Genomic DNA, 22,723 nt, shown 5'->3' with positions numbered 1-22,723 from the left:
TGATTCCAGGTCCAATGCTCTAAGCACTACATATCCCTGCCCCCCAGAACATAGAACAATAGTCTTAAGAGCCAGGAAAATAGATTCAAATCCTGCTTCTGGCCCATGGAACTAAGTGAATCACCTTTCCATGCCCTAAACAATTCTCTTATATTATAAAGTTACAGAGGAATTTCCTCACATCAGTGGAGAACATTGTTAATAGGGAGTTCCCTGTACAAATGAAATCTCAGGTTTGGAAACTGCCTCCGTCCTAAAAATTACATTGCTCATTAGCAAAAATTGCCTTAAAAGATTTGATTTCCATAGGGTTACATAATTACCAAAGAAAATCATTCTTTCAGATCATCTAGAAGCACTCTTGGGTGAAACAATTTTTGAGATTTAAAGGATTTAAAATTCCCAACTGCATGCTACTCCTGGGCTTATATCCCAAAGAAATACTAAAGAGCGGAAAGGGACCTGTATGTGTCAAAATGTTTGTGGCAGCCCTTTGTGTAGTGGCCACAAACTGGAAGATGAATGGATGCCCATCAATTGGAGAATGGTTGGGTAAATTATGGTATATGAAGGTTATGGAATATTATTGCTCTGTAAGAAATGACCAACAGGAGAAATACAGAGAGGCCTGGAGAGACTTACATCAACTGATGCTGAGTGAAATGAGCAGAACCAGAAGATCACTGTACACTTCAACAACAATACTGTATGAGGATATATTCTGATGGAAGTGGATATCTTCAACAAAGAAAAGATGTAATTCAGATCCAATTGATCAATGATGGACAGAATCAGTTACACCCAGAGAAGGAACATTGGGAAATGAGTGTGAACTGTTTGCATTTTTGTTTTTCTTCCCAGGTTATTTTTACCTTCTGAATCCAATTCTTCCTTTGCAACAAGAAATTCAGTTCTGTACACATATATTGTATCTAGGATATACTATAACATATGTAACATGTATGGGACTGCCTGCCATCTAGGGGAAGGGGTGAAGGGAAGGAGGGGAAAATTCGGAACAGAAGGGAGTACAAGGGATAATGTTGTAAAAAATTACCCATGCACATGTACTGTCAAAAATTGTTATAATTATAAAATTAATAAAAAAAAATTTTAAAAAGAGTGCAAAAGAACTCAAGGAAATTCAAGAAGAAAAGAAAAATATCCTTGTAAGAGGTAATAAAGAAATGTTCTTTTTTAAAGAAAAAAAATAAAATAAAATTCTAACTGCAGTCTGGTTTTATTTTCCCTTTAAGGATTTCTAAAACTATTTACTAAGGAGTAAAATCAACAGAAGACAAGAATGGAAAATACCAATAGATGTTTCAACATCTCACAAGCCCTGGGGAGAATTCTCAAAGCCTAGAGTATGTGTTTTGTCCTTTTGAAATCTATGGGGAATGGAGAGCTTCTTTATAACTCCACTTCCAGTTAGCCAATAAATACTTATTAAGCACCAACTATTTGCCTAGCACTGAGAAATACACCCAGATCTCTCTGTGTCTCTCTGTCTGGCACACATGTCCATGCACACACACACCCCCACACACAGAGAGAAAATGGCAAGGAGATCTGTTTTACCATTGTTTATTTCTACCTTAATTCTGTTTTCTACTTTGGTACACATTGAGTCCTGGGCACACTGATTACAGGAGTAGACAAATTTCATATTATGTGGCTCTGTAAAACAGGGCACAAAAAACCCAATTGTTCCAACATTACTTAACTTCACCCAGGTTTATTGCTGAAATTCCCATTTAGAAGAACACAAAATAATATTTCCTTTTCATCTGCTGCATATTCATTTAATCACCTCGGGCTGCAAAGAAAGGGCAAGAGACAGGCAGGCTGCTCTCCATCAGTCATTTCCATTGGCTTCAAAAAGAGATAAGATCCTAATTAAGCAGGAAAGAAGATTACCCGGGAAGAGAAACTTACACCATCAGTTTGGAGAGCAGAGGCAAAGGTGTATTAGTCCTGGAGGAAAGCCCAGCCCAAGGCCCTCTCCTGCCAGCACCTCTCCCGAGATCTCTTCCCTCCTCAGGATCTCAAGAGAGAAAGGAAACGATTAGACCCACCCAAGGCTGGCCCTCCGCCCCTTCCTGCTTCTGGTCGTCCCAGTCTTTGGAAGTCGCTCCTTCTCATCACCACTCAGTCACCCGAAGGACAGAGGAGGGCATCCTGCCCCTCGGCTCTAAAATGTCTTTCCCTCGAACGCCTCCAGGTTGAAGGCTGTGTCCAGGAATTTTTTCAGGGTCACCAGGTGTGTGTTCTTGTTCCCTGTGGCGGAAGCCGCAGCCGGGTCTCGACCAACATACCTGGAAGGCAAGAAACCAGCAATGACCTCCAGCAGCCACTCGCAGCCTTTTAAGGAGAGAGAATCAGAAAACCCACGGGGCAGGAGTACCCCCTCCCCCAGACTGTGGCCCCAGGGCAGAAGTGGTCTCTCCATGAGAGTAGCGGAACTGTCCATCACCTCCTTATTCCTGGGCACCAGGAAGCTGCTGACATAACCAAAGATCAGCAGTCAGATCTCATCATTGATTCAGACTGAACTTGTGTCACTAAGAACTCCAGATCTTTATCAGGAGAGCTGCTACCCAGCACCATCTCCCCCTCCCCAACCTTATATTTATGAAGTCCATGGCTTGAACTCAAGCACAAGAGCTTCCTTTCATCCCCAGTGAGAGTCCCAGTCACATGCTTCATATGTACTCCATCATTCCTCCTAGTTCTCTGGTCTATTGTACTTTCCACCCTGCAGAAGCTGTTTCAGGCTTCTTTCTTCAAATAGATCAAGTTTCACAAAGGATTTCCCCAATGGATCCGGCCAACAGCGACCTTCCCACTCTCTGCTCAGGTTAACGAGGGAAGCCCCTGTGACTGCCGGCATGTGTGAAAACCGCCCAGATGCGGACGGCCTGAGCGCCCCCCGCCCATTCCACTCGTACCATATGGGCCGAGTCCGGCTGACGGTGCGGAACCGGGGGCTGATGTAGTCGTAGTAGCCCATGTTCTTGTGCTCCTCTTGACACCAGATGAGCTCGGCTCGGGGGTATTTTTCGATTTCTTGTTTTATGAGGTCAAAGGGAAAGGGGAAGATCTGTGGGAGAGAAGCCATGACAAAGATTAAAGAAGGGTAGAAATAAACAAAAAACATTCCCCTTCTTATTACCAGTGAAAAGTCCATACTAGCAAAATGCAATCGGCTGCCCCTCCCCTGCTAACCTTCTACGAGATCTAGCCATCTGCCATCCCTCCGCACCGAGATTCATGCTGGCCCAAAGCGGGGCCTAGTCATGCTCACCTGTCTTAGCAGCCAGGTCACACAGAGGGGGGGCTTACAGTCATGAAGACTTGAGTTCAAATCCAGCCCCAGTCACTCACCAGCTGTGTGCCCTTGAGCAAGTCCCATAAAATGGGGCTAATAATTGCACCTACCTTCCAGGGTTGAGGTGAGAATCAAGTAAAATTATATTTATAAAGCACTTTGCAAACTTTAAAGCGCTCTACAAATAACTAGCTATTATTTTCATTTTATCCAACTTATTTTGGAGAAGAGGATACTGAGGACAGAAATGTAGTGGCTGAGCTAATTCAAGAACCCAAATTTCCCAATCTAGCATTTTTTTCTGTTTTCTCCACCCTGCCCAGAGGAACTATGGTAGTGTTTGTGTGTGTTTTAGACAGAAGAAGAGGGGGAAGGAGGTCTGGAGATCCTCACAAGAGAAGCCCCAAGATCCTTGTTAGGAGGAAGGCTGGGGGGAGGACCACTTACCTGCTCTAGCCGAGTGATAGCCACTTGCTTGTCCAGGTCCTGGTTTTTCCGTTCCTTCACTAGGTCGTAATAAACCTTTCCTGTGCAAAATATTAGCCGCTTCACATCCTCAGGTGCGTGGGACGCTGACCCCTCCTCAGGAATCATCCGTCGGAAGCTGGTACCTTAGAGAAACCGCAAGAGTCTATTTCTCCCGCCATTCCAGATCCATTTCTTAAAGACCCATTATTACAAAGGATTCCCTAATGGACTCAGCTCATGGTGATCTCTCCATTCTCTGCCCTCCCACCAGCCAGCCCGAAGGGGTAGAACCATACAACCTCGTCCCCAATTCCATAAAGTCAACCTTTATTTTTCTCTAGACATTTCTAAGGGACATGGAGGTCTTAAGTGCCCAGCAGAATGGAAGCTCCCTTACATAAGGCCCTGTTTTTTGCTTCTCTCATCTAAGTCAATTTGATTCATTCAGACAAAGACAAGACAAAATAGATCTACCTGCTACTCTCACTTAGTCATTTAAACCTCTCTGAAATTCCGTTTCCTCATATATAAAAGGGATGAGTTGGGCCCTCGATCACTAAAGTCTCTTCTAACCCTGAATACCCACGGACCCCAGCATGGATATGTCCGTATCAGGAGGCACTCCAATATCTGTTAGCTAAACTCCTGGTTCGGAGTCATACTCAGCAGAGAGCCAAACATCATGGGGCAGTGAAGCATCCCTAACAATTCAGCAGAAAACTTCCAAATAACTTTCAGTACATAGAGTTAGACCGGAGGTTACCAACAGGCCCTGGAAGAAAGGGTTCCAGATCCTTTGAAAATGTACTTGGATGTCACAGATGATCCAAAGCTATGACATACAGCAGGCCTTTCCCATTAATAACATGTCCGATAAGCTGATGTCAGCCACAATTAATAAGCCCATTACCAGAAGTCATTATAGCTCTTTAGGGACCTGACGAACATTTATAAAGGGACTCAGGGGTCAAACAGAGCATTCCCATTGACATCCCTTCTGGTGCTCAGGGCCAGCCTAAGAGAGGTTACCCCCAGGCCAAGAAGACAGAGAAAGGAAGAATGCTCACTTTGCCCCAAGGAAGGGTCTTTCTAAACTGCGGCTCCCAGGGATTCGGTTTCTGCCCTTCCCCCAGATGGGAATGCCATCCCTCCCCCTGCAGCCTCCATGGCGTAACTCCAATCCTGCCTCCTCCCCGAGGCTGCTCGCCAGATCTCTCTGAATTCCCTCAGCATCCACTGTCTGCACTGCTTGGTTGGCCCTGGGATGACTAGTGACCTTTTGTGACAATTCGCAAGCTGACTTTTCCCCCTGACTAATGGAAAACTCTCTTAGGTACAGCCTTGAGCAGTGAACGAGGCCTCTCTGTGACCCTCAAGCAACTGTATTCCCTGTCTGCCCATTTTATGGATGCAAGAGGATTCTGTGCTCAGAAGCAGGAGGTTCTGGACAGGCTGACATCCATCCCTTGGGCACAATCGGAGGGAGCCACGGAGGGAGCAACAGCTAGCCCAATCAGCTCTGGGGGCTCTGGAAGCCACGCTGCCCACGTGCAACAGCATGTCTGGGGGGTCCTAGTGGAAGGCACGTCCATCCCAAACCCAGTCCATCTTCCAGGATACCTGACACCCTCCCCTTCCCTTGTGCCCTGAAAAGAGCCCTTACCAGACACCATCTCATCAAAGCTGGACTTGGCGTCAGGGTGCCTCAGCAGGGACTTGGGAGTAAAGATGATGAGCTGGAAAAGAGATATGAAGACAGATGGTCCAGTGCACAGAACCCAAGAGGTTCAAAGCTGACCTCAGACACTTCCTAAATGCTTGTCCCTGGGCAGATCACAAGCGCGATCTGCCTCTGGTTCCTCGGCTGGACAAGGGCAAGAAGAAGAGCACCCACCTCCAGGATTGCCTGGGACAGAGCATGTGCTTTGCAAACATTGACTCGCTCCCCTCCCTCCTCTCCATTCCTATCCCCATCCGGTGGAGTGGAAGAAGGGCTCCTGCTTCCCAAGTCTCAGAGATTTGTGCTGTATTTGGACTGAGATTCAAGTTTTCAAAGCACATTCACACAAATTATATTTCAAGCAAGGTTCATCCCATTTTACAAAGGAAGCTAGGGAGGCCCGAAGAGATTCAGTGACTTCTTGCCTACTGTCACCTAGAGTCAATGAAGAAGCTGAAGCTAGAATACAGATCTCTGAGTCCTCGCTCAACTCTCTCTAGTCTGCCTGCCTAGGGGAGAGGGTACAGGTTTCCTCCACCACCCCCTCACCAGCCCCAGGATATCTGGCACTCTGGGAGCAGCCTCAGCCCACCCTGAGCAGCATCATGAGGGGGGAAGGCAATCTCAAACACCACAGGTGAGAGCCAGGCTATTTCCATGGCATTTTCAGGAGTGGGAATTACAAATCACAATCATAAATTTCCTTCTGACTCCCCACCCATCTTCTCTAGCTGTAAGACCTATGAGCAGGAAATTGAGCTAAGGAAGAAACCAGCTCTAATGTTCTATGAGTCTAATTAACTTCTTGATCTTTACAGATCAGCAAAATGCAACCAGCTGTTCCTCTTCCACCACCATTCTATGGGGCCTAAAAGGTCTGCCATTTACACCTCAGAAATCAAAAGGCACTAGAAATCAGGGCTCGATTTTATCGTTTTGCTGACTGTCTAGACTTAACACGGTGAAATATTAATAATACAGATGAAATCTAGACATACAACATGAGTCTATTTTCTTTTAGAGAGAACTGGTTGTTAAGCATTTGCTAGCACACTCCTGCCTGCCTCTGTAACCACACTGTTGTGAAAATGAAATGAGATAATGGATGTGAAAACATTTTGCACTTACAATTGTAGCAAGGTGTTATTATATGATGGGGACACTCATATTCCATCAGCAGCTTTACTCTGGGCAGGAGTTTATCCTGCCTCTCTGTTCCTTCCTCCCCCAGTGACAGTATAATAAAAGAAAAGATTGATAAGGGGAGGCAGGGGATCATTCCAGGGGAATTCAGGGCAAGCTCCTAAGGGAAATCCAGATTACATCCATTCCACACTAGCTAGGGATATTTCTTCAAGCCCATAAAATACAAGACCAATGAAACTGAATCCTGTGTCATTATAATGACCAAGCTTGGCCCCAAAGATGAGAAAATGAAACTCCCTCCTTTGTAGAGCTGAGGGACGATGGGTGGGGAGCACTTTATATACTGTCAGGCTGTTAGATACATTGGTTAGTTTTGCTGAATTGACCTTTTACCTTCCCCCCTCGACGTTTATTCTTTGTTACAAACGAAGGCTCTCTAGGTAGGGAAGGAGGAAAGGGGTATAATCAGATCTAAAAACAAAAATATTGATGACTTTTTTCTAAACCTGAAAAAATATCATGTTCTCCCTGGAGCTCTGAGAAAACAAATCAAAGCCTCAGAGATTTTCAGATGACCCTAATCACCTTGAGCTAACCATACCAAGGGACTGACTAAACCCTCTGCGACCCACAACTCACCGGCTTCCTGAAGGGGAGCAGGATCTGCCTCCGAAGCACGTGGAAGTAGTTGGCAGGTGTGGAACAGTTCACAACAATCCAGTTGCAATCATAGAGCTGTCCAACCTCAAAGTCATCACTGAACTCCTGGGAGCAGAAAGTTCACCTGAGAAGCCTCGTATACTCACTGCCAAGCCCAAGAGGCCCCTCTCCTTAATCCGAACCAAAGGAGTCCAGCAGAAGCAGAGTGGGGCCAACACTTTCCACCGAGAAGGCAACTAATCATCCCCTCCCATCCCCAGCTAGTTTCCCCTGAGAAGTTTTCCCCACAACATTCTACTCTTCCGTACTTAGCATGGCTTTGGGCCTGCCCGCCCTCCCCTTTTGGAACTCTCCCGACTTTCTACCTCAACCCCTTCCCCAGCCAGGTCCAGGCAGAAGCAAAACTGAAAAAAATGAGTTTGCCTTCAATGCCCCCATGTCTCTTTTCCTTCTGCCCCTCCTCCTGATCACTCTCTCTTCCCCACAGGATACTTGGGATCTCAACCCCAGAGTCTAAGGGAAAAACCCAATTTGTGGAGAATAAAAAATGGAGAAGAAGGAACATGCTGACCTATCAAGTCAGAGAAGGGTGGGGAAGGAAGGAACCCACTGTCCCTGAAGGCCAAGAAATGTCCAGGGAGGAAGGCGACAGAGTGGCCGTGGGGGCTCAGGACTCACTGGATAGGCGTCCGAATCATCATTGCTCATTTGCAGGAATCTCTCGGGTCGGGCAGAGGAGTGCTCCGGGCCCTGAAAATGACAGTCATTCATTCACCTAAGACTTCCCACACATTAGCAGGACACAGGATCTGTGTCCATTTGGAGGGAGAGACACACTACTGGCCTTGGGAGAAAGGCTATGGTCCCTGGCCTGAAGAAACAACAACAAATAATAATGTGAAACTGCCGCTTCTAATGGCATTTTAAAGTCTGTAAAATGTTATACCTATTTTTCCATTTGACTCCTAAAACAATCTCCTGAGATAGATGCTGTTATTATCCCCATTCTACAAATGAGAAACTGAGGCTCCACAAGGTTAAGTAACTTGCCTACTAAGCTAAGGGATGTTGGAAGTAGGAAGAATTCCTCATATCCTTATCAGTTGTGTGACCCTGAGCCAGTCATTTAGCCGGTTTCCTCTTTTGTAAAGTGAGGATAATAACAGCACCACCCTCACAAGGCTGTTGCAAGAATCTGTCAATTGTTTGGTTAATAGACATTTATTAAGCGCCTACTGTGTGCACACACTGTTCTAAATGTCAAAAATGCAAGGAAAATTAAAACATGGAGCTCTCAAAGAGCTCATCTTAAAATAGGGAAGACAACATGCCAACAACTCTGAACACAGGAGGATAAAGTGGAAATAAACAAGAGGGAGGGCACGGCATCAAGGGATATCAAATGGTGAGAGATACACAAAGGTCTATGCAAACCTAAAGTACTCTATAAATGCTAACAATCAGCAATAGCATCATAGCACATGATAATGGAATATAACAATATATAATGAAAGGCAAAATTGGGGGGGACTGACAAGTAGACAGGGGAGGAGGGCCCAGAGAAGAGAAATTAACAGTTGCAGAGATTAATACACCAGTCAAAGAGGGTCTTGTGAACTGGAAGGAAATGGAGGGAAGTTAAGGTAGAGAAGGAAAGAGAACAGTGCAAATAAGAAAGATGTGTCAGATTGGTAAATTAAAATGTGGTCCCCTAAGTCTTTTTATCTGTCACTAGCACTTGTTCCAGCCAGAGAAGATGGAGCTAAATGCCTCAGACCAATCTGTACAATGTTCCCCAATTCCTCAGCAAATCCCACTGCCTCTAACACCCCTCCTGTCAGTACCATCCAAGAACCGGCCTTACTGAGCCAAGCTTTAGTGAAACACAGATATCCCATTCCAATATCAATACGCCTCAACAAGTAGGGACCAATAAGGGAAGCATCCTCCCCTTTGGATCTCCTCAGCAGGAGCGGGGATGGGATCATTGAATCCAAAGAATTTCCCCAATCTGTGGATACCTGTGACAAGAGTTCTTTTCCTGGAGTTTGAAGAACGTGTGTGTGTGTGTGTGTGTGTGTGTGTGTGTGTGTGTGTGTGTGTGTGTGTATTAACTATATTTCAGGATATTTTCTTTGTAATCTTATGTATTTTATTTTATAAATTTAAAATAAGACTTTCTGAGAAGGGCTCTAGACACCAGACCGCCGAAGGAAGCTTTGACAGAAAGACTAAAATGACGCTTCCACCACGGGAATGAGATCGTCTTGAAAGTCCAATTTGTCTCCTGATCAATCAATCTGGAGTCGTCCTTGGAGCCTCCAAGGCTCTCAGCAGAATCTCGTTTTCTCTTTCTTGTTCCCAGGCACCAGGCTGAGCTGGGAGGGCAGAGTATGGGGAGAAAGAAGGGGGAGGAAACCTCTCCAAAGATAATCTTTTCCCAACACTCTCCTCCCACTGCAGCCTTTGTAACTGTGGTTATTTTTATAGGTATCCTTAAAGGAGAAATGTTTAACTGGGAGGGGGAAAGGTGATGGGCTCATGGGCAGACTGCACAAATTACCGGAATCCAGGAAATAGCAAGGAATAGAAAAAGGCCCTCAGTACACTGAGTGGGTCTACGTACTGGATTTACAAGCTCCTACACCACGAGCAAGAAAGAATAGGTTACAATCTGCATTGACGAGTACTCCTTCACCACCAAGATCACAGGTCCATCAAAGCACTGAAACTTTACATATATTTATATAGAAAGAGGCTATAATGTTCTATAAGAAATATTTATATAATATAAAATTTGTGTTATAATGTGTTTTTTGTTATACAAATGTAGTTTGTTATAGTTATATATGATATAGTTCAATAGAAATATAGTAATAGAAAATGACACATTTACATATAGATAAATGTTATCTGGTCATGTATGATATCGCTATAGATTATAGCTATGTATAAAATTATGTCATCTCAAAATAATCACATATAATACTATATATCATGTAATAATATAAAATTATATACTATATACAGCAACATGAAACATATCCTGCACTTCAACAGTCACATATAATGCTGTATATCATGTAACAATATATAATTATATACTAATAATTATACATAATTGCACATAACTGTACAATAGCAATATATAACATATGCTACACAGCAATAGTCTCCTATAACGTAACACTATATATATATATATCTATAATATGAAGATGTGCTATATCTCAATGGCAACATATAATATATGCCAATAGTCAGACATTATATAGGTTTTATGCAAAGTCACCTGTATTTATAGTTACAAATAATTGCTACATAAATATCTGTAATATGTAATAAACGAACACATACATATAAATAATGTAGCTGTGCTCTTCTCTAAGGAGAGATCTCAGAGGGGTGTAAGTCATAGATGTTAACCAATGCAAAACGCTTTTCACGCAGAGTGGGTTTCAATGATAGAACAAACTCCCGGGAAAAGAATTTGCCTTACCGATTATTCCTCAGACTTACAGCCTGAGTGCTAACTATATCACTATATAACTACCACTATATAGATAACTATATTACTTTATATATATATATATGACAGAGAACTGCCAGCGCACAGCCAGTGTATTGAGGAGATGCACTGGAAGCTGGGACATGCTGGGCCCAAGGCTGACTCTCCCAGTTATCACAGTCTTTGATGGAGAGAAGCCATGAGCGAACCGTACCCGTGGGGTCCCGGCCCCTGCCCCCCCCGGAGCCGGGCCTTACCATGCCCTCCATGCCATGGGGGAGGAGCAGCACGATGCCGTTGTGCCGCACCCACTTGGTCTGGCCCGAACTGATGAACTGGTCGATGATGCACTGAGCGGTGTTATAGAAGTCGCCAAACTGAGCCTCCCAGCAGACGAGGGCGTTGGGGCTGGCCATGGCAAAGCCAAGCTCAAACCCTGAAGGTGGAGACGAGAAGAGACAGCGGGGGTGAGGACCGCTCTCTTACCTGTCACCCTTCTCGGCCCTTGCCTAATCTGAACTCCCCGCCAGGCCCCGCTCCGGCTGCCCAGAAGCCCGGGGGACATTCCCACCACGGGGGCTGGGTCTCCGGGCTGGGCCATGCGATGCTCGGAAGAGCCAATCCCGCAGCTACGGACCGGCACCTCCAGCTGGGAAAGCCTGTCTATCGAGGAGCTTCAGCAGCCAGCCGCTGCGCAGGCAGGTGTGTGGGTCTAAGTGCTCAAGGGCCCATGCATGCGAGTGCACACAACACACGTAGGAATGACTGTGCGTAAGGGAATCTACGGGTGGAGGAGCCTGGGAAGGGAGAGACAGTGTCAACTCTCAGCTTCGTCTAGGAGTAGCTTGGGGCTGGATCATCCGGTGAGAGGTGGAGAAGCAGAAGGTAAAGCTCACCTGGCCCTCCCCCTTCCTTTTACGGATGAAGAAATCTGAGACAGAGAAGTCGCCGAGATCACAAGAGGGGACTGAACCGGGATTCCCCCATTCTAGAACTGGGCTCATTTCTCCTCACCATACTAAGGACAGGGGAAGAGACTAGACTATCTCACAGACGATTCCAGCCAGAGAGGGATAACTGATTCTCCCTTCTCTCCAGACCTAATATCTTTTCCTTCCCAACTCTACTTCTACTAAGATGAACACCCTTCTGGCACTTACTCTGGCGGGAAACCCCACTGACTCTGATTTCCCCACTCCTGCCCAGCTCTTCTAGCCAAAATCGCCGAGTTCTGTCAACGGCAGCGCAACCGATCTCGCTTCCACCTTGCTGCGGCACCTCCTCACTGGTCCCCTACTTCTACTTTCTCCCCTCCCAACACGCCATTCCCACAGCCCCCAAGCAGGAGCGCAGACCCACCCAGGACTCCATACTCCGAGAGCGAGCTGTTGCACACGGTGTAGGGGGCCTGGTCAGGCCAGAGGTGATTCATAGGGACACACGTCCTGCGGTCAACTTCCTGATCGTGGAGCACATGGTGCCGGTGACTGCAAACAAAGAGAAACAGAACCAAATCCTGTCATTTTTTCCTGTCTTCTCATCCAAGCCATTTTCAGGGCCGAGTGGCAAGTGATCAACAGATTCTCCACTTTCTTCAGAGATTTTTTTTTCTATCCTTTCTGCGTCTCCCTAAAGAGATAGAATCTCCTGGATGGAATCCCCCGGCCTCAGGAAAGCTAGCTGCCAAAATGTCACCGTTTCCCCCTCATCACCGGGGAGGCTCCCTGTGCGAGGGAATTAGAATCAGATCCGCCATGATTATAAGATCATGCACTTATTTACCTTCAAGGCCCAATTAGACTTTCACCTTCTCCAGGAAGCATTCCCTGACTTTCCCACTATCACAGGCTATCTATAGCACTCATACTTTTCCCACATCACCCTTCCTTCAATCAACTAGAAGCTGCTTTAAAGATTTTGCCAGCACGGAGATTAGGCCTCATATATTCCATTTTGGATCTATCTACTAACTGTGATACTAAAAATGTAGGTGTCATGTCTCATACCTAGGGTCAGACATTCAGAGAGAGAAGGGACGTGAATAGAGCCCCAAAGAAATGAAGTCATCTTCCCAGGATCACACAGGTATGGAGAGGCAGAGTCAGAAACTTGTTGATTTCAAATATGGCCCCTTTTCTATCATGCCATGCTGTCATCCTTGTATCTCCTCCTCTCTTAGCCTCCATCTCCCTTCTCCCTATTTCCCCTCCTCTTAGTGCTTAGCATAGGACTCTCAGTCAATCAATAATCACTTATTGGATATCTACTGTGAGGGGCAGCTAAATGGCCCAGTGGATAGAGCACCAGCCCAAAGTCAGGAGGCCCCGAGTTCAAATCTGGATCAGACACTTAACACTTCCTAGCTGTGTGACCCTGGGTAGGTTACTTAACCCCAATTGCCTCAGTGAAAAGTAAAAAAAATTTAAAAGTTAAAAAAAAATAGATAGCTACTATGTACCAGATGCTGCACTAAATATAAGAGATACAGAGAATGGTAAAAGCCAGTCCCGGATATCAATGATGGATACAACATGAAAGCAATTCCATACAAACTATATGTGAGCATGTATGTGTGTGTGTATATGCCTATATATACACACATACAGAGGGAGTTACACTAAAGAGGCTCAGGAATTCCTGCATGAGAAACAACGGGCCCTCCACTGCGAGTCGGGCTTGCCAACAGAACAGCCAGCCGTCCTTGGAGCTAGGTGGACCAGCTTGTCCAAAGCTTTGGACTCAAGCTCTGTTGTCTTTAACGTTTTTCTCCCTGCTGTATGTGAAAACAAAGAAGGTATGTTTATCAAATCTGCAGATCACAGGATGATGGATCTATATCAACTCCATTATTTTAGAAATGAGGAAATAGGCCCACAGAGGCCATATAGGAAGAAAAAAAAAAATCTGCATTTATTAAGTACCTACTATGTGCCAATGACTGTATTAAGGGCCTTATAAATATTCTCTCATTCGATCCTCAGAAGAAGCCTGGGAGGCATTTTACACTTGAGGAAATTGAGACAGAGGTAAGTGACTTTCCCAGACGTACACAACTAGGAAATGTCTAGCCCAGTGCTGTATTCTAAAGTCACACAGGCAGAAAGTTGTGGAGCTGAGTTTTGAACCCAGGTGCTCTGAGTCTTGCTGCAGCCCTCTTCCCATTAGGTCATGCTGGATTCTTTCCTGAAGTGCTGAACGAGGTTGGATATTAAGCATTGGGCAGTCAGGTGGTACAACGGACAAAGCACTGGAAGCCTCATCTTCCTGAGTTCAAATCTAGTTCTGAGACCCGGGGCAAGTCCCTTAACTGTTGGTCCAGTTTCTTCATCTGTAAAATGACAGAGAAGGAAATGACAAACTATTCCAGTGTCTGCCAAGACAACCCCAAATGGGGTCATGAAGAGTCAGACATGCATGAAAGAGAAAACGAAGCAAGTGGGGCCGGATGATCCAAGAAGCTCAGGAGGCAAGCAGGCAATGCATTTATTAAGTGCCGTGTGTCCGGCGCTAAGCTAAGAGCTAGGAGGGACAGGGACCACGTGTGCTCATTGGACACCACCAGGCTTTGAGAAAAGTTGAGCCGGTAACGGTGAGAAACTGGAGACTTGGAGTCAGAACCAGCTCCAGGCCTCGTTCCCTGCCTGACATCATCTCCCTGAGCTTCAGCTTCCTCCCCCTGGAAATGGCAGGAATGATGCTGGAAGTCCCTGGCTCTGCTGTGGCTATGAAGAAGGCAGTGGAAAAGTCTTACAGACTTGAGTGGTTATTGTTTCTGGGAATCAAAGTGTCCCAGCAGGTTGGGAGGGCTGGCCAACGGCTGGTTCTATTCCTCTGTATGGTGCAGGCGAGACCCGCCTGGCAGCAACCCACATAAAAAGGCTAAATGATGTAAACTAAGAAAAGCAGACGGAAGTCCTGCATGTCAGGCCGAGGGACCAGCCTCGATTGGTCTGTGAAGAAGATCCTATCTGGGTGAGGGAGAGGATGCTGGGAACAAAGGAGACAGCAGCCCTCGTGGGAGGTGATGAAGGCCTGAACCCGAGTGTGGCCGACGGGCATGGAAAGGGAGGGATGGAGCCAAGACTAAGAATGACAGAATCTGGCAGCTACTGAAGAAGAGCCAGGAGAAGGCAGGAAAAGTCAGAAAAGGTGCTGAGGTTTTTAAGAAGTGGGATAAGGGCCAGACCTTTGTTTGCTTAGTTTTTTCTTTTTGAAGGAATAAGGAACTCTCAGGTGAAGAAACTCTCTCTACCCTGGAAAGCACCTTCTCAGTAACTTATCATCTTAGAGGGCTCTCAGGAGCACTGAGTTCAGTGACTTGTCCAAAATCACACAGCAGATGTGTTAACTGTGGGACTTGGACCCAACCAAGTCTTCCTGGCTTTCCATGCAGCGAGACACAGCGCCTCATGATTAACAGGAACAGAGAATTCAGAAAGAGAGAGCCGTGAGCGTCAAGAAAGGGGAAGTGTTCCCTCATATCAGTGGTGCTAGGAGATTAAGGAGGAGGAGAACTGAGGGGCATGAGACAATCGCCCCATTGGGTAATCAGGAGCCTACTGGTGATTACCAAGGAATCTATTCAGTAAAACAAACACAGATGTTGGGACTTATAGAAATGTTTTGCATAACTTTACATGTTTTCTTTAATGGAGGTTGGGATGGGAATAAGGAAAAGAATCTGGAACTCAAAGTTTTAAAAATAAATGTAAAAAAATGTTTTAAATGTAACTGGGGGAAAATAAAAAATATTTACAAAATTAAAAAATAAGAATGAAAAATTGAAGAAAAAAATCTACAAATGTTAGTCACATTGCATATGGTTAAGAAATAACAGAATTCAACTACTTAGTATTGATTTAATTATGTTACAAGAAGGCCTTCTTTTCAATAAGCTGAAGCTCCTAGGTGGCACAGTGGATATAGCACTGGACCTGGAGTCAGGAAGACTGGTTCAAATTCAGTTTCAGATACATACGAGCTGTGACCCTGAACAAATCACTTAACTGCCCATTTGCCTCAGTTTCCTCAACTATAAAATGGGAATAACAATAGCACCTTCCTCACAGGGTTATATAGATAAAATGAGTTAATATTTGTAAAGAACTTTGCAACTTTTAAAGCATCATTTAAATGCTACCCATTATTAAGGAATAAGTGAATAGGGAAAAGCGAAGGAAATCAGGTGGAAACTATTTCTTCTACTCATTTGGCATCAAAGGGGATGAGAGAGACAGAGACAGAGACAGATAATGAGAAGGAGAGAAAGAAAAGAGAGGAGAGAGACAGAGAGACAGAGACAGACAGATGGAAAGAAACAGAAAGAGAGAGAAAAACAGAGACAGATAGACAGAGAGAAGGAGAAAAAGAGAGGAGAGAGACAGACAGAGACAGAGTTGGAAAGAAACAGAAAGAGAAAGAGAGAGACAGAGACAGAGAGGAGAGAAAGAGAGGGGGGAGAGACAGAGACAGAGACAGCGAGGAGGAGAAAAAGAGGAGAGAGACAGAAACAGTTGGAAAGAAACAGAAAGAGAGAGAGACAGAGACAGAGAGAAAGACAAGGGAGAAAGACAGAGAAAGAGACAGAGAGATGAAGAGAAACAGAAAGACAGAGAGATAGAGAGAATGAGGGAGGGAGGAAGATGGTTACTTGAAAATAATTGGAGTTAAGGGAAATTGCAATTTTTTATTTTAAGGATAAGAGAAATTGGATTGTGTTTGTTATACCTGTAGACAGGGGATAAAAATCAAAGAATCAAAGAGAGAAGAGTAATTAATGGAGGAATATCCTGAAGTTCGTGAGGGTGGATAAAAAGGAACTGGGCTCAGTGTAGCCCACAAAGTCTTTCAAATGCGATAGAAATGAATGGTGCTGCCCGCCAGCACAGATCCAGTTCTGGTCCTGAAAAGTCTTTATGGCCATTTACAGCTAGTCAGACAGTTTCTTCCCCCTTCCGTGGTCCTGTGAACCTACCAGGGAGGTCAGGGTCACTGTCGCACCTCCCTCATGCTCCACACTGTTTACAAGAACAGAAGCCCAAATGGCACCGTCTGCCCGTGGCTGGAAATGTGTTTCCTTGGTGCCGCCCAAACAGCCTTCTCTCAGGACCAACTGTGCTTTCATCCTTGCCCGGTCCACTCCCCATCCGTCCCCCTCCAATGCCCAACCCTGCCGTTTAGCTCTATCTATCAGCAGTAAGGGAGCCCATTATCCAAACAGAGATGCCTGAAGCAATTACTGTAACCCATTAGCTTCCCGAGTAATGATGGGGGCTAACTGAGTGGATCCTTCCAATATGGTCAGCTCTCCGGTCACCTGCCCAAGCAGGGAGGATTATTGGGCCCCCTGGACATCCTGGCAGCTCGGTGGAAACGGCAGAGTCTGCGCACCCCCGAGCAAAGGCAGCGGTGGCTCTCGTTAACATCTCAGCCAGGTAATGAGCCCCCTCCCTGGGAGGCGAAGGGGCCACATGGGCACCTGAGGACCCATTTCAGCAAGAGGAGACTTGAGACCTGGGACAGAAGATGAGAGAATTTCGGGGCAGACACTCAAAGAGCAGGTGCCGCTTACTCCAATGATCTGGGGGTCTCTCGACCTGGGCGGGGAATCAGGGGTCCTAGGTCTGCCACAGCCAGGTATTACTATGCAGTGGGAAAGTCAACTAAACCTGTTTCCTCATCCACAAAGTGGGAATAATGATCACAGGGTTATCGTGAGGATTAATGTGGGAAAGTATTTTAATTGGTCTAAAGCACTTTACAAACATAAGGAATTATTACAGTAAAACCTCTGCTGTCCAGAATCATCTCCATCTTCAAATACCAAAAATATTTTTAACCATGAATAGAATTGATAAATTTGAAATGAATTTATATAAGATACTGAATAAAATGAATTTATAGAATACATTAAAGCTTCTCTACCTTCTTAAACAGAGTATGCTGGATATAAATTAACCATCTCTTGATAACTCATGTTTATAACTGAGCTGTCATTCAGAAAAGTCCTTGGAGGCGACGAGATATCTGAGGTTATTAACTCTACTGCTGGTCTACCATATTTCTGAGGGGGTCGGGATCCGTTTTTTATAGTTTCTGACACTACTCTCAGAGGTCACATCACTTCTGTCAGTACCCAGCTGTACACCGTACTTGTTACCCCTTCTAATTTGCTGTGAGGTAGAAAGCTGGATCATCAAACGTATTAGAAATGTTCACAAAGTAAGAGCTAATAGGCTTTGAATGGAGGCTTAAGGGTCTCTTCTAACGATAAAGTCTGTGGACCTCTAGGAATAAAGCGACAGTCATTTGGGCTACTCCAAGTCATCCCTGGTTGCCTTCTGATCTTAGGTGCGCTCTGACGGCGAGGTGTTCCCTGATTAGTGTGGAGGGGATTATATGGACGCTTTGTCGGCTGTTCTGAAGTTTCTGTTCCTCACCGGCCTCTCCCCCAGGCTCCTCACCTGAACGTGCCCCTCTCAACGTCCTGTCCACTCAGCCGCACGTGGATGCCCTCCTTCAGGAGGGAGCCGAAGGTCATGTACTCTGCCAGGGCCCAGTCCACCATCCGACTCTTGACCAGCTCCACTCGATTTTTCAGGATACGGGAGAGCCCTGGGGCAGAGGGAGCAGGTCAGTGGAGGGAGTAAGAAGGCTTCTGCCCCGCCCTGCAGACTCAGCTTCAAGGTCGGCTGGGCCGGCTGGACCAAGGCCGAGACCATCTCCCACCTCCAGGAACAGCCGAGGCCCAGACGGACCAGTGAGCGAAGCAGCAGCCTTGTGTTCGGGGAAGGGGAGGGGAAAGATACCATGGAGCCAGAGGACCTGAGTTCAGATCCAACCCTTATAGGTATGGCCTTATAGCCACAACCTTCAGGTCTCAGGGCCTTCCCAGCTCTCATTCTATGAGCATAGGGACATTTACCAAGCTCGCACACACACAGTCTGTCTCCATCTGAAAACCTATGAGAGGGGCTTCTTGCCCCAAATCCTCAGCACTGGACAGCGGTTCAGCATTAGAAATAAAGGTGATTTTGTGGGTGGAAGTAACATTTTTACGAGGTGCATTATCGTCTGCTTTTCTCTACACCCCATGAACCACGGGCCCCTCCCACCTGATCTACTTCTTGTAGGTATCGTCTCCCTTATTAGAACGAGAACTCCTCAGCAGCAGCTACCGTCTTGCTTCCCCGTTTTTAGTACCAGTGCTTTGTACAGTCTGTTGCTACTCAGTGTGCCTGCCTCTTTGTGACCCCATTTGGAGTTTTCTTGGCAAGGATACTGCAGTGGTTGCCATTCCCAACTCCAGCTCGTTTTACAGAGGGGGAAACGGAGGCACAAAGGGGTAAGGGACTTGCCCAGAGTCGCACAGCTAGGCCAGCTCTGAACTCACCCTTCTAACTCTATCTACTCTATCTAGTGTGTCCCCTAGCTGCCTGCAGTATGCCCTTAATAGAGGCCTTTTCATTCATTTACTCATCAGTCATGCTTCCTCTCAAAAAAGGAAGAAACTAACTGGCTTAAAGATGGAGCTCTAGGTGGCTGTCAGCCCCCAGGGCACTGCCGGCCCTTCTTGTCCCAGCACAGCCAGACTCTGGCAGAGATCCAGGACAGCCAGAAGCTCTTCAAGGCCCGGTTCTTCCTCTTCCCCTGCCCCTTCTTAGTCTATAAGGAGAACTCTCCATTTTTAATGGAGAAAAACTCCATTAAAGCTCTTCTCTGCTCTCCACCAGCATGGCCTCCTCCAACACGGCTGCCCCACAGCCCCTGCCCTCTCTCCCCAGCGGGAACCAGGTTTCCTCGGGAGGTGCTGGAACAGCTGTTAATCCTCCTTAAATTAATTCTTTGGATTAGTTTCATTTGAAAATGTAATTGGAGTGTCACAGCCAATCCAAAGCCACTTCACAAAACATACCAGGCCCTTCCCATTAATAACACAAGGCGACCTTCCCTCCAGTAAGCTGACGCCAGCAACAATTAATAAGCCCATTACCAGGAGTCATTACAACCCTTAAGGGACATGGAAGACTTATTTGTAACAGGCGGAGGGAACAGACTCTTCTGTGCTTTTCACACGGACGTCGTGTCCTGAGTCCAGCCAAGCCCCCTGCGCACCAGACCCAGGAAGAGCAAAGGGCTCCAGGCCAAGGAAGAAGGGAAGCATGAGGGATTCTGGGATAAACCTCCTAAAACCCGTGGCTCCATATTCTGCTTGGCCTTTGCGCTACTCTGCGGGTCAAGAACGTCATCTCTCCATCTCTCTAATGCTTCACAGACTCCAGGGCCGAGTTCGAGTCCTACATCTCTCCCCTCTGAGTTCCTCCTGTTCCCGTCATCGGTACCATTTCCTTGGCACTGGTGTGCACTGGTACGCTAGGCACTGGGTGAACATCAATGCATGATCTGACTGGTTTTTCCTCCTGGCTCTGCATCAAGAGCCCCGCTCACCTCCGTGGATCTTGAAATCCTCCAGGGGCACTGAGCTGGCCACTTTGCCAATGTGCAGCAGGATGTCCTCGGGGATGCCCGTGGCAGGGTACGTCATGCTCTTGGGCTCCCCATCCATGTTGAAAAAGCCTGAAAAACCAATCAGGGTGATCCGGAGAATACAGGGAAGAAGAAAGAGACGCAGGACCACTGGAAATCCTGTTACCCTGGTGTTGGGAGACCCCGAGTCCAGCCCCAGTGCTTTCTGAGTGGGAGCTTCTCTCCTTAACCTGGCCCTGAAGACCTTCCACATTTGAGCCTGACTTGCTTTTGCAGTCTCATCTTCTCCCACCCTCCTCTCTATATAAACTTTCTGTCCTAGTCACACAGGTCCGACTGATCCCTGAACTCACTTCTGACTTTGTGACAATTATAGCTGAGACTAATATAGCCCTTTAAGGTTTGCTCTGCCCTTTACATACATTGTCTCATCTGATCCTTACAGTAGTCCTAGGAGGTAAGTGCTATTATCATCACCTCATTTTACAGGGAAGGAAACTGAGTCCAATGGCCTGCACAAGATTACAGCACTGAGCCCTGACTCCAGCATTGTATGCACCCTGAAACCCAGCTGCTCTAACCCTAGCCAGAGATCACAGGTTCACCCCCACTCCCATAAGCTCTGACACCAGCCTCCAGCCTTACCAGGCCACGGGGAATCCAGCCAGTGTTTAATATGCAGAATCTTCTCATCCTTGGACCTGGTATAAGCTTCTTCACAAATCCTATCGTATTTGGCAACTTCTTCCTATAGCAATAATGAACGTGCTCAGTGAAGACAAATGGCTGACCCCCATTCCCCACAGGGACCCCAATTTCCAAGGGCTCCCTCAGTCCCCACACAGGGCTGCTGAGAGCCTCCAGAGAGGGTGGGACAGAAAGAAAGGCACTTCTGTCAGCCACATGGGGCACAGGCCCACCTGAACAGTGGGGGTCCCCCTTGCTTTTTTCTCCACTTGGAGGATGTCCGAAGCACACTCCTGGCTATTAAATAATTTGTTATCTCCCGACCCCATCGTGGAACGAGAAAGGCAAGGAGGAGAGTCTACATCCTATGAGTCTTGCCCAAAGTCACAACATGTGGGAAATTCTAGGCCGGGCCTGATTCCTGATCCCCTGGAATAACTCAAACTTGATTTGCAGAGTTATCCAGAGCAGGGCTTAAGTGACTTCCTTTTTGTCCCAGCCCCTCTCACCCGTGGACCCTGACCCAGAATCTCCCTCCTCCCAAACCCACCTCAAACTCCTGCAAGGTGACGGTGCCCTCGGCAATCAGCTTGTCTGCGTACTTCTTCAAGACCGTCGTCTGCTTGTGAATCTGCTTGTACATGAGAGGCTGCGTGAACATGGGCTCGTCCATCTCGTTGTGTCCACGCCGGCGGTAACACACCTGCGGGGACGGTTCAGTGAGGGAGGAGTCACACGTGGTCACAGCCAGCTCGGGAGAACCACCCAGAGAAACGAACGGCCAACATGATCCCTGGGCTGCCCCGTAACCCTGGGCAACGCAGGATGCGTGTGAATATTACACACTGTATCACATAAATAGTATTTACACATTATATTATATAATTGTGTGACATATTACATCATTATGGTAATAATGTAATTATATAGAGAATTTTATATACAATATATATTATAACATATAAACTTTATTTCCACACATTTATAATTCAGAGTGCACAAGAGGAACTGGATAGGCTCTTTATTTTGGAGAATGAGAATCTAATAATCCCCTGCCCCTTTGCATTACCCAGCTTCCTTTAAGGCTCAGGTCAAAAGTACCTTCTACCACATAAAGCCTGTCCTGGTCCCTCCCCTTTCTCCTACCTCCCTATTTGGTAGAAAGGGTAGCTCAATGGCACAGTTGATAGCTCTTCCCTTCTCTAAGGCTAGGGCTCCCAGCGCAAACTCTGCCTCAGATACTTACCAGCTACGTAACCCCTGACAAATCACATAGCTTTCTCTGCCTTAGTTTCCTTGTTTATAAATAGGAGGTGGGATTCAGTGGCTAAGTCCCTCAACTCTCATTCTACGACCTGGAGACTTCACAGCTATGTTCTTTCTCTTCTACGTAGCCGACTGCCTGCATCCCCCAAAAGGTGAGGCTCAGGGAGACAGGCTGCCTGGACCCCAGCCATCCCACACTCTCTCCTGCCTCCCTCACCAGGTCTACGACAACATCCTTGTTGAAGGTGTTTCTCCACTCAGCAGCCACGCTGCAGACGTAGATCACGGCCTCGGGATCATCTGCATTCACATGGAAAATGGGTGCGTTGACCACACGGGCCACATCTGTGGGGTAAGGGGAGGAGCGGGCCATTCGGGGATCTGTGGTGAATCCAATCTGTAGAGACAGGAGACAATAATGGAGCTTCCTTCTGGAGAGGTTTTCCAAAGA

General features: G+C 46.5%; 1 protein-coding gene across 3 annotated transcripts in view; it reads right to left on the bottom strand.

Moving 5' to 3' along the window:
* Positions 1–1,571: 1,571 nt before the first annotated feature.
* The window catches only part of OGDHL (oxoglutarate dehydrogenase L), a 58,595-nt gene continuing 37,443 nt past the window's right edge, over positions 1,572–22,723 (bottom strand). For all 3 annotated transcript variants that reach the window (XM_074296092.1, XM_074296094.1, XM_074296093.1), the window contains 13 exons: positions 22,490–22,669; positions 21,557–21,709; positions 20,965–21,067; positions 20,281–20,409; positions 18,297–18,447; positions 12,193–12,320; positions 11,091–11,269; positions 8,004–8,075; positions 7,305–7,430; positions 5,463–5,535; positions 3,779–3,942; positions 2,952–3,103; positions 1,572–2,318 (listed from right to left, as the gene is read on the bottom strand). In XM_074296092.1, coding sequence (XP_074152193.1) covers positions 2,195–2,318; positions 2,952–3,103; positions 3,779–3,942; positions 5,463–5,535; positions 7,305–7,430; positions 8,004–8,075; positions 11,091–11,269; positions 12,193–12,320; positions 18,297–18,447; positions 20,281–20,409; positions 20,965–21,067; positions 21,557–21,709; positions 22,490–22,669 — 1,734 coding nt within the window. In that variant the 3' untranslated portion in view covers positions 1,572–2,194. The remainder of the gene's footprint in view (positions 2,319–2,951; positions 3,104–3,778; positions 3,943–5,462; positions 5,536–7,304; positions 7,431–8,003; positions 8,076–11,090; positions 11,270–12,192; positions 12,321–18,296; positions 18,448–20,280; positions 20,410–20,964; positions 21,068–21,556; positions 21,710–22,489; positions 22,670–22,723) is intronic.

This window comes from Sminthopsis crassicaudata, chromosome 2, assembly GCF_048593235.1.
Source record: "Sminthopsis crassicaudata isolate SCR6 chromosome 2, ASM4859323v1, whole genome shotgun sequence".
Taxonomy (NCBI): domain Eukaryota; kingdom Metazoa; phylum Chordata; class Mammalia; order Dasyuromorphia; family Dasyuridae; genus Sminthopsis; species Sminthopsis crassicaudata.
This window is presented reverse-complemented; position numbering and strand designations above follow the sequence as displayed.